Source organism: Aquarana catesbeiana, linkage group LG01 (genome assembly GCF_042186555.1).
Source record: "Aquarana catesbeiana isolate 2022-GZ linkage group LG01, ASM4218655v1, whole genome shotgun sequence".
Classification (NCBI taxonomy): Eukaryota; Metazoa; Chordata; class Amphibia; order Anura; family Ranidae; genus Aquarana; species Aquarana catesbeiana.
The window spans coordinates 971,601,643-971,614,312 of NC_133324.1; the positions used below are offsets into that span (position 1 = coordinate 971,601,643).

Sequence of the window (12,670 nt, forward strand, 5' to 3'; positions counted from 1 at the left end):
GAGTCCCACTCATCATCATCATCATCATCAGACAGGACCTTAAACTTATTTTCCAAAGGCAAAACTTTAGGATTTAAGGTAACTGAACCCCTTTTTTTCCTTCTTTTGCCCCTCCTCCTCCTATCCTCCAACCACTCCATATCATCCTTAGACAAACCAGACTCAACAGCCTCCCCACACCTATCCTCCCCTTGACCCCCCTCTCCCCCACTCCCCCTTCCGTTATCTACCACCAGGCCAGCCTCTCTGGACACTTTTTATTTTTTTATACACAACCAAAGGGCCTCGGGTTCCTCCCTGTAATAGGCTTTTGCCTTTAATCTGACTGAGTGATTGTCAGATCTTTACACAGTGATCCAGCTGGGATCTGCAAGCAATTGTGTGCTGGAGGAAGAAGTGGAGCTGTACATAGAGACTGTATATATGAAGAGTGTCCTGGAAGTTTGTTGTTGAAGTTTGCTAAAGTGAAGTGGGCATCCCATAACCTTCCATCCCTATCCAAGTTATAACCCTCAATATATAACAAAATAAATAAAATATCAGTCATAGACTGATAGTGTTCTTTGACTCAGGAGTGCCTGTGGAAATTTTTTGTACCTGGCTGTGCAGGGTGGGGGATCCCAGTTATCTGCAGCCCTAAAACCCCTCTCACACTGGGGCCACAGGCGTGTCAGCGCCGCTCCTTTTAGCGGTGCTTTATCGCTGTTTAAGCGGCGCCTCTGGCAACTAGTGGGGCTAAAGAAGGGGTTAAAAGCGTCGTGTTATGGCACTTCCGAAGTGCTTTTCGGGCACTTTGGATCACTGCCCATTCATTTCAATGGGCAGGGCATTTTGGGAGCACTAAATACAGCGCTCCCAAACCGCCCCGAAGATGCTGCTTGCAGGACTTTTCCTAACGTCCCGCAAGAGCACCGCCCCAGTGTGAAAAGACACACTGAATTGAATGGGGAGGCAGGTTTCAGGCGCTATTTAGAGGTTATTTCTTGCACTAAAACGCCTGAAAACCGCCTCAGTGTGAAAGGGGTCTTAAGGGGGCGCACTACAAGTGGATCATGAGACCAGAAATAACGGCACTGCTCGCTCTACACTGGTAGCTGTGATGTGGATCAGTGGAGGATGGGTGAGTGTGCACAGGACAACAAAGAAGCCAGAAAACAATGGTAAAAAAAAAAAAAAAAGTGAGTTGGGTATAACTTTACCTCCTGCCTCTTTGGAGGTCTCTTGGATGGGACAAATGGGACAGTTCCATCCCCTACAACTGGGACACTCCTTGGAACTACTTGGATACTTTTAAGTTTATCAAGGAGCTGGGGCTGCATGGAGTTAAGCCCGACTTGTGGAAGCCAAAGACTATCCACAAGTTGATTAGAGCAATGGACATTGTTGACTGTTCCAGGCCTTCCTTCAGCCACTTGCAAAGTGGTCTGGAGGAATGTTTCTTCAAAGGGACTCACCAACAGGCACAAAGATCTGGCATGGATGGCAATCCGAGGGGGGTTGCAGATACAGGCACTGCCCTTTTTACATCATCCAGGAGGAAACTGCTCTGCATGTTTTCTGGGAGTGCCCCTTTGCACAGGACCTGTTGAGGGCCTTGGAACCTGAACTTAAAGACTTTGTGCCACAGACTGCCATCACACACTTCATTGTGTTGAAGAACTCTTTTGTGGAACTCATTCCCAGGAGGACATTGACAGCACCTGGCGGGTGCTTTGTTGCTTTAAGGACACTTTATGGTGCACCAGAAAGCGCCTCATCCACCAGCAGGAGAGGATGATCATTGAGGACTGTCGCAGACTGGTTCACAGTCTGCTCAGAGGCTATAACTTGATGGACTTTTAGGAGGAGAAGGAGGTCTGCTGATTTCCCCTTCCCCCACTTTCCCCTGTGTGTCTTTGTCTTTTCAATAAAGCTTCGGGCCTGTGAATTCCCCTTCCCCTATCCCTATTCCCCACTCCCCATCAAGCCCGTTGCCTGTTGAAATGCATAGTTTAATGCCTTCGGGGTAATGCGGAATCATGCATGATGTGATGTTTCGGGTTATTATTACTCCGCACAATACGTTAGGCATCATACCGCAGGATGAATGTAATTTATTGTATGCTTGAAACTGTATCGTCATGTAGCGTATTTATGCGCTGCGCCGCAGTACAGGGTGGAATGTACCCCGTTTTTTGTATATTTTAATGCAAAATAAAGTATACATTTTCAATCAAAAATAACTTTAACTCTCTTACTTCTTTTTTTGTGGGACACCTTGGTTAGTTAAAGGAAGTTGAAAAATAACAGACTTACTGGCAGGATCAGATGTTATGGAGGATTCAGAAGAGCAAAGACTGCAGTATTATTAAGGCTACTGACTGACTGCATCTTGAAGATTGACACTTACTCTAGATCTCCTAATGGCCAAGTCCACTGATTCCAATTACTCCACTGATACCATTTTATCTCCTTTCCAAGCCAATAATCTCCTTTATTTGAGAAGAAACTCTGAAATGAAGAATTATAGTCACATTTTTAAACAAATATTGTCAATGGGGTGCAGTGAGACAGTGAGGAGCACATTTTGGACAGAAAGGACAACTCATTCACACAAGGCTTGAAAGAAACCATCTACGTCAAACCAGAACAATTGTTGAACAGGAGTGGGGCTTTCAACATGTTTACCTGGGTTGCATCATACACATACATATACAGTATCTCACAAAAGTGAGTACACCCCTCACATTTTTGTAAATATTTTCTTCTATCTTTTCATGTGACAACACTGAAGAAATGACACTTTACTACAATGTAAAGTAGTGAGTGTACAGCTTGTATAACAGTGTAAATTTGCTGTCCCTTCAAAATAACTCAACACAGCCATTAATGTCTAAACCACTGGCAACAAAAGTCAGTACACCCCTAAGTGAAAATGTCCAAATTGGGCTCAATTAACCATTTTCCCTCCCTCCAATGTCATGTGACCCGTTGGTGTTACAAGGTCTCAGGTGTGAATGGGGAGCAGGTGTGTTAAATTTGGTGTTATCGCTCTCACTCTCTCATACTGGTCACTGGAAGTTCAACATGGCACCTCATGGCAAAAAACTCTGAGGGTCTGAAAAAAAGAATTGTTGCTCTACATAAAGATGGCCTAGGCTATAAGAAGATTGCCAAGACCCTGAAACTGAGCTGCAGCACGTTGGTCAAGACCATACAGTGATTTAACAGGACAGGCTCCACTCAGAACAAGCCTCACCATGGTCTATCAAAGAAGTTGAGGTCACGTGCTCAGCGTCATATCCAGAGGTTGTCTTTGTGAAATAGACGTATGAGTGCTGCCAGCATTGCTGCAGAGGTTGAAGGGGTGGGGGGGTCAGCCTGTCAGTGATCAGACCATACGCCACACACTGCATCAAATTGGTCTGCATGGCTGTTGTCCCAGAAGGAAGCCTCTTCTAAAGATGATGCACAAGAAAGCCTGCAAACAGTTTGCTGAAGACAAGCAGACTAAGGACATGGATTACTGGAACCATGTCCTGTGGTCTGATGAGACCAAGATAAACTTATTTGGTTCAGATGGTGACAAGCGTGTGTGGCGGCAACCAGGTGAGGAGTACAAAGACAAGTGTGTCTTGCCTACAGACAAGCATGGTGGTGGGAGTGTCATGGTCTGGGGCTGCATGAGTGCTGCCGGCACTGGGGAGCTACAGATCATTGAGGGAACCATGAATGCCAACATGTACTGTGACATACTGAAGCAGAGCATGATCCCCTCCCTTCAGAAACTGGGCCGCAGGGCAGTATTCCAACATGATAACGACCCCAAACACATCTCCAAGATGGAGAAGAACAGAGAGATCTGGAAGCCGCACACCGGTCTGATGATAAGTGCCTATATTGATAAAAAAGCTGGATCATGGAGGTATACAAAACACTATAGCAGAAGTGTACAGGGATCAGCTGACGCATTTCGCACTCACAACGAGTGCTTACTCATAGCGGAGCCAATGAGGCTGTAGCAATGTTCCTGCATGACGTTAGCCCTCCCACTTCACGCAGTTATGTGAGAAGGAAGGAGGAGAAAAATACAAAGTAGAATAAGTGAAATAATAAAATAAGTGAGCGAGGAGTTGGAAAATATTTTCTCAGTATAACGGTTTTCTTTATTTATGACACCTGCCATTCAACGGAGTGTCATTATAAAGGCATCTGTAATGTTGAAATACATCATTTTCTCTAAATAAAGAGAAAAAAAGAAGCAGTTTATACTTACAATGGAATGTTTTTACTTATGGTTTTTTTTTGCGCAATTGCATATAGTTTATATGCCGTTTTTGTGCATGTTTGCAAAATTAAACTGGGGCGGTCTGGATAAAGTCCAGGGCCAAATTTTTGTCCCAGTCCAGCCCTGCCTGTACCTACAGTAAATTCAAATTCAAGGGATGTGGTGCTATAACCTAAGCTAAGTGACATTTTAGTGTAACCTGATTATATACAGAGCATTGCCCTCCTCATTTGCTAAGAACGTTAGGTAGCATGTGCATGTGTTGTATGTTTGTCTGTAATACTTTGTATTGTTTTCCTACAATTGTAAGTAGTTTGTATGTACAAGCATTCTTGTTTAGTAAAGTGTAATAATATACTACCGAGGTTTATGCTTGCTTTTACCGCAAAATGACCTAAAAGAATAACAAAGCAAAATAGTGCCCCGGAGATCTGACAACACTTCATATCTTCAGCCATGTAAACTGAAGAACTAACACCTACTGTAGGCTTCCTGACACCAACAATGGGGTTATGTAACTAGGACAAGTTGGCACCACAACTTTCACACCTCCCATCCTGGTCTTGAACAATCAGAAATTACACATTCCATGGTGATTGGATGAAGGTGTTGGTGCTACCTGTATCAGTATAAATGTGGGGGATCTTCCTGTTACCCATTATAAGTGAAGAAGTAGATTGGAGAAGCTATGAAATGTCTTTAACATTACAGAACAAGTCCAGTTGAATGTGACCACCTATAACTAGATATGCAATGGCCTGGATCAACAAGAACCTTCACAAACATCCATACAAATAGTATAACTAAACCTGGAATTCTAAATGCATGCTTGGGCTGCAATGGCGTTTTGGATAGAAAGGGGAAAGGTTGAAATAAGGAACAGGAAATAAAACGGTTAGGGTCATATAGGTGTAGCGCTGGTAGATTTTCAATCTACTGCTTATAGGTAAATTTAGTGGGTTATCCGTTCATACATAGTCAGATTTCCCTCTGTTCCAGCTTGGCTGAGTTGTAGTTTCACACTGTGCCTGTGGGTGTCGTTGTCACCATGGGTCGGTGTTGGAAAGGCAACACGCTGAAGTGTATGAGTGCTCCTCTGTCCCGGAGATAACTCGGTGGAGGTGGTCCTCCGAGTTGCATTCTGGGAGAGGGCATTTATAGGACAGACGCCATGTTTTAGGGTTGGTTTGTTCCACCTCCTGGCCCTCCTGGCTGACAGGTATGTGCTAGGAGTACTACCGTGTGATCCTCCGTCCGGGAGGCCCACTTAGCTGCAGCGTGTGGGTGGGCCCAGAAGCCTGTCTGGGGCCTACCACAGCAGCAGAGGAATGGTCCTGAGCTGTCTAACCTGAGTGAAGAAGCTGGACAACCGAGAAGATCCCAGGGGAGGACCCGTCATGGAAGGATCATGCCGAGTGCTGGTCTGGAGAGGGGCCTGGTGACTCGGTTGGAGGACGTATCCTAAAGGAACCCTACCGCATAGTACTGCCGGGTCGGCTTAAAGGTTCTAGTGCTGTGTTTGCTGTTTATCTTAAACCATTACATCCTGTGGCAGAGGATCGTATGGGCTTTGTTCCGATCAAGTCTGTGGCAGAGACTTTTGTTCATGCTGCTTACTGGCTGCTAGGTTAGTGAGAGAAACCTATCCAGGCGGGCAAAGATTCAACTTTAAAGAGATAGTACATTCATCTGCAAGTTCTAAATTCCTAATGCTACACCAAGAAAAGGTATTTGAACTTCCCTGCAACTCTCCTTCTACCTCTTTCCTGCTACTTCCTTCGGTTTATGTTTGGAAACATTGGAAAAGATACTCAAGTGTCCAGTGCCTCCATCGTGTGGTGATAAACTCAACGGGACCCTAGACCCGGTTCTGGTGAAATAGAGGTAGCGTAGGTGACGGTAACAGCCCACAATAAACCAGCAGCTCCACCGAGAGTTAGTGCTACATAGGGTTACTCCCAATCCTTTTCTGATGGACAATATTGTTACCAATATGTCATCTCTGGTCAGACATTAGAGAAGACTGCCAACTCTGGACCCAGGAGAACACCAGGAGAATATAGCAACAGATTGCCATCATCACATGGCTGAAGGAAGGCGCCCGGGTGAGGTATGCATGCCAACATGCTGTGACAGCCTGCAAATTATGGAAAGAGCCCTGGGGACCCATATTATGTATGGGTCCCCTTTAAAGCAGTAGTAAACTTTCATTAAAAAAAAAATATCTCCTGCAAGGTAATACAATGTGCTAGCATGCATCACGTACTTGAACATTATGAAAGACTTACCTTAAAACAAAACCCTCCAGAGGCGCTCTGCCCCCGCTAATAAGTCTTCCATATTCACCCAGTCTTCCTTCCGAGTTCGTGGGCTCCAGTCATTTGAATTGGCTGAGCTGTGATGACGTGACTCTCGCGCATGTACACTAGTGTTGCCACCTGTCCGTTTTTCTCCCGGACAGTCTGGTTTTTGAATGATGTGTTCGGGTTTTCATCTACCCTAGACCTGGACACATTATTCACACCGGACTGCACCGAGACTGGCAAGTTTGCTCGGTCATCTGATGACCTCGAGTCCCGACGGCAGCCTGTTTCAGCAGAATGGATCAAAGCTGTCCCCTTCTCCTCCTTCTCTGCTCTGTACACACACAGGAGGAAGGGGAACAGGGACACGCTGATCGAGGTCTGCACAAAGTTTCTCTTATACTCTGTAGATGGACAGGAGAGGGGAGAGAGTGGCTAGAAAGGAGGCCAACTTAAAAAATATGTGGAGTGATCGAGGGATTAAGAGGAAGAGGGAAAATGTATGCTAGACATGTGTGGCTTAGATTTGAAAACTGCCAATCCTACCCCTGCACTAGCCCTCTCCCCTCACAAAGTACCCCCCAGCACATATCCAACCTCCCAAGTGCCCCCAGCACATTTGCTACAGCTCCTATTCCCCTTTGCACTAGCCCTCTCCCCTCTCAAAGAACCTCCCAGCACATATCTAACCCCCCTCTCCTGCACTAGCCCTCTCCCCTTGCAAAGCACCCCCCCAGCACATATCTGACCCCACCTTGCTAGATTTAGCCCTCTCCCCTCCCAAACCATCCCCCTAGCACTTATCTGAGCCCCCCCCACTAGCACAAGTCCTCTCCCCTCCTAAAGCGCCCCCAGCACATATCCAAGCCCCCCCTTGCTAGCTCTAGCCCCCTCCCCTCCCAAAGCACCCCCCAAGTACACATCTGACCCCCCTTCCTAGCTCCAGCTCTCTCCCCTCCCAAAGTGTCCCCCTAGCACATATCTGATCCCCCCCACTAACACAAGCCCTCTCCCCTCCTAAAGCACCCCCAGCACATATCCAAGCCCCCCTTGCTAGCTATAGCCCTCTCCCCTCCCAAAGTCTCCCCCAACACATATCTAACTCCCCCCACCCCCCTGCTAGCACTAGCCTTCTCCCCAGGACATATCTGACCCCTGCATTCCATGCATAACAATTACAATTCGGCCACACCCACTGTTCGCCGCAGAGTGCTATGTTTGCCACATTGCTACTCTTTCAGGCCACCAAAAGTGTCCCAAGTCTTTTACAATCTTATAGTGTATACCCCCCAAAATAAAACCCCACAGCTAAAGTGTTCGGGTTTGGCTTGAAGAAAAGGTGGCAACCCTAATGTGCACAGGAGTCACGGCCGTGGCATACAGCTCTGAGGGGACAGCATGAGTATGCAGTCCCTTTAGAGGGCAAACTCCAGTGATGCCCTCGGCTGCACAAAAAGTTAATATCACCTAAATGGTGCACGTTTAGGAGATATTTCTTGTACCTACAGACAAGCTTTATTATAAGCTTACCTGTAGGTACAAAACGTCCAAGCAGCGTTTACTACCACTTTAAGGCCTGAAAACTGGTTTAGTATATAACCATTCCTAAGACCATAATATAGACTGGAGGTAAAATATCGGTTTATGATCTATATAGAACATATTTTGTTTGCAATACTAAAATTGAGCAAAAAATAATACCGTATTTATCGGCGTATAACACGCACTTTTTTCCCCTTAAAATCAGGGGAAAGTCGTGGGTGCATGTTATACGCCCATCCCCGCTATCACTATGTAAATGTCGGCGATCGCCGCCGACATTCACATAGCGAGTAGTTTCAAATATGGCGCCGCGGAGTTCGGAAGTGCTGAACGAGCGCCGCCGAAATCACAGAGCCGAGATACACATAGTCGGGTGTATTCGGCTCTTTCCGGCGCCGCTCACAGTCACGCCCAGTCCCGCCATTGGACCTGTGTTATGTCCATCATAGGGCGGGACTGTGAGCGGCGCCGGAAAGAGCCGAGAACCCACGGCTATGTGTATCTCGGCGGCGTTCGTTCACTTCCGCCGGCGCCGAGTCCCTCCGAACTCCGCGGCGCCATATTTAAAACTACTACCATGTGTATGGCGGCGGCGGCAGGAGGCATGGACACTGGGGATAAGGCTGCACTGGGGACAAGGCTGCACTGGGGACAAGGCTGCACTGGGGACAAGGCTGCACTGAGGCAAGGCTGCACTGAGGACAAGGCTGCACTGGGGACAAGGCTGCACTGACAAGGCTGCACTGAGGACAAGGCTGCACTGGGGACAAGACTGCACTGACAAGGCTGCACTGGGGACAAGGCTGCACTGGGGACAAGGCTGCACTGACAAGGCTGCACTGGGGACAAGGCTGCACTGGGGACAAGGCTGCATTGACAAGGCTGCACTGGGGACAAGGCTGCACTGACAAGGCTGCACTGGGGCAAGGCTGCACTGACAAGGCTGCACTGACACTGAAAAGGCTGCAATGACACTAACAAGGCTGCAGATGAACACTGATAACGCTGCATTGATGGGCATTTTAATGTAAGTTTCTTTTCCTTAAACTTCCCTCCTAAAAGTTTTTTTCCTTAAAATTCTCTCATAAACTTGGGGTGCGTGTTATACGCCGGCGCGTGTTATACGCCGATAAATACGGTACCCAAAGTGGTTAATTACCTCAATAGATATCAACACAATGGTTCAATAGAAACAGGGGGCTTTAAAATGTAGGGCCCCTTTTTAATCCAATGTGAGTCCACAGAGTATGAATATATGGTACCAACAAAACATCTTCATAGAGTACAATAACTCCTGAAAATTTAGAAGTACAGTAAATCTGAATTTCAGTATGTGCATTTGGTGCTTCTCCCCTAAACTGAAGGGACTACAGTTCTTTATGTTCCAACATTAAATACAACAATAAAAAATATTGCTTGAGGTCCGCTAATTGCATATCCCTGGTCTAGAACATAGGTGTGGAGAAAGGCAAATGGGCAGCATGAATATTTATACAGCCCTGGCCAATCCATGGGAGGATGGCCGGATGGCTGCTGAGAGTCTGTATAAATACTCTAAGACACAGAGCTTCTGCAGGAGAGGAACACAGCCTAAGGTGGGGCTGCTTGCCCCTCTAGGCTATCCTGCCATGTACCTGCAAGGTGCTGAGGCCTCAGGTGGGTGACCTGGAGGGCCTGGATGCTGAAGTTGCAGAGAGATGACTGAGGGCTTTCTGCTGAAGATCTAGTCTGGTATCATTGGAGAAAGGAGATGCATGGATGTTGGAAGAAGGCAACCAGCTTTCCCTGGACATTCTGTAAGTATAGACTGCTGTGAGAGATTTTGGAGACTTTTGGGTTGCCTCCACCCCTCTGTTGCTAAACAGTCAGCTGTGTGTTTGTGTATAGGGGACATCAGCTGGTGTCATGGAGAGCTCAGTCTATCCAGTTCTCTGTCAAGGGATCCTGCTCTTAAGGCTCTAAAGAAGAAGCTTGTGTGTTTTTAATTGTTTCTACTACAAAGTCAAGTCCACAGTCTGCTTTTACAGACTTTACTTACAGTTCTACAGAAGAAAGTTTATTGTCCTCACTTTGTATATACAGTAGTTTTTTGCAGCAGCAGCAGCAGCATCAGACTCAATTCCCCCAAAAATAAAAAGTAAAAACACCAAAAAACAACACTGCTTATTGAACCTGAAGAGTGACTATGAGCGTGTGACTTGCTGCGGGGGAATTACTAGGAAAAAAGAACCTTGGCAAATTTTGAGCGGCTTATACGGGGGGTAGCACTACAAATATATGCAGGTATTCTCACTCACATGCAAGTAAAGGAGCATGTTACTTCACCACCTAGTGTAAATTGCAATAGGCAAAAGTCCACTCAACAGGGGATATGAAAATGTTGTTGCATTTAGTTGGAAGTAGCAGTATATCCTCCTACAGGGATATACTGATGACTAGGGATGGGCCAAACACCCCCCTGTTGCTCCCCCCCCCCCAGTTCATACCAGGCCCTTCAGGTCTGGTATGGATTTTAAGGGGAACTCCACGCTAAAATTTTAAAAAAGATTGGCGTGGGGGTCCCCACCAAAATCCATACCAGACCTTTATCCGAGCAAGCAGTCTGGAGGTCAGGATATGGGGGGGGGGGTGAGGACGAGCAAGCACGCCCCCCCCTCCTGAACCATACCAGGCCACATGCCCTCAACATGAGGAGGCTGCTTTGGGGTCTCCCCAAAGCATCTTGTCCCCATGTTGATGGGGACAAGAGCCTCTTCCCAACAGCCCTGGCCATTGGTTATCTGGGTCTGCGGGAGGGGGGCTTATCAGAATCCCCCTATGTGAATGGATATGGGGTACATTGTAAACAGTGTAAACAAGTGGCTTAGGTGCTGGTGTTGTAAAGAGGGGTTTGTGTTCCTGGAGGACTGGGCCAACTTCTCAGTCGGTCACCAGTACTAAAGAAAGGACGGACTGCACCTAAATGAGGAGGGTGCAGATGTGCTGGGAGTAAAGATGGCCAAAAGGTTAGAAGGGTTTCTAAACTAGGCAACGGCTGGAGGGTCCAGAGGTAGAGATAGTCAGTGCGGAACATATTCCAGAGGGTAGTATTGGGGGCATTAGTGGTGGGTTGACTAAAGCACATAAACCCGAGGTAAGTATAGTAACAAGTCCTAGTTGCAATCTAGGAACACCCAATAAGAGGATAATATGCGACTGATCTAAACTATGTGGCATGTTCACCAATGCAAGGAACCTGGCGGACAAGATGGGTGAACTAGAGATACTGTTGTACGAGGAGGATTTGGATTTTGTGGGAATTTCAGAGACCTGGTTCAACAGCTCTCATGATTGGCTGGCAAACATTCAAGGGTATACCCTATACCGCAAGGATAGAGAGGGTAAAAAAGGGGGAGGGGTATGCCTATATATCAAGAATAATGTACAAGTGAATGTGAGAGATGACATCACTAAGGGAGCTAGGGAGGAGGTGGAATCCTTATGAGTAGAGCTCCAAAGGGATGAAGCTAAGGGGAAAATAATACTGGGAGTATGCTATAGGCCCCCTAACCTGAGGGAGGAGGGGGGGACAGATCTCCTATCTTAATTTGGATTTGCAGCAAGGATGGGAAGTGTTATCATAATGGGGGATTTTAATTATCGAGACATAGACTGGGCGGAGGGAACCGCGCATTCATTTAAGGCTCGCCAGTTCCTTAACCACTTGCCGACCGCCTAACGCAGATATACTGCGGCAGAATGGCACGGGCAGGCAAAATCACGTACCTGGTACGTGATCTGCCTCCCGCGGGCTGGGGGCGCATCGCGCCCCCCTGGTGCCCGAGGCGGTCGGCATCAGTGGGGAAGCATTACAGGCTGAGGGGGAGGCCACTCATTCGTGGCCACCCCCTCGCGATTGCTCCCCACAAATGAAATTCTTCCTCTGCTGCTGTAATGTAAACAGCGGCAGAGGAAGTGATGTCATCTCTCCTCGGCCGGTCTTTTTTGTTCCGGCGCCGAGGAGAGAAGACATCAATGTGAGTTGCACCAACACTACACTTACAGTAGAACACGCAGGCACACTTTTCACCCCCCAGTCACCCCCTGATCACCCCCGATCACTCCCCTGTACCCCCGTCACAGTGACACCAATAGCAGTTTTTTTTTTTTTTGCATTGGTGTCAGTTTGTGACAGTTATAAGTGTTAGGGCAGTTAGGGTTAGCCCCCTTTAGGTCTAGGGTACCCCCTAACCCCCCCTAATAAAGGTTAACCCCGTGATCACCCCCCGTCGCCAGTGTCACTAAGCGATCGTTTTTCTGATCTCTATATTAGTAACACAGGTGACGCTAGTTAGGGAGGTAAGTATATATGTTCGCCGTCAGCGTTTTATAGCGTCAGGGACCCCCCATATACTACCTAATAAAGGTTTTAACCCCCTGATTGCCCCCTAGTTAACCCTTTCACCAGTGATCACCGTATAACTGTAACGGGTGACGCTGGTTAGTTAGATTGTTTATTATAGTTTATTATAGTTTTAGGGCACCCGCCGTTTATTAACTTATAAAGGTTTAACCCCCT

At 47.1% G+C, this 12,670-nt stretch overlaps 1 protein-coding gene across 2 annotated transcripts in view; it reads right to left on the reverse strand.

Moving 5' to 3' along the window:
• The window catches only part of LOC141126888 (C-type lectin domain family 12 member B-like), a 61,206-nt gene that overhangs the window by 15,205 nt on the left and 33,331 nt on the right, over window positions 1-12,670 (reverse strand). For both annotated transcript variants that reach the window (XM_073612942.1, XM_073612931.1), the window contains exon 6: window positions 2,390-2,490. In XM_073612942.1, the coding sequence (XP_073469043.1) occupies window positions 2,390-2,490 (101 nt within the window). The remainder of the gene's footprint in view (window positions 1-2,389; window positions 2,491-12,670) is intronic.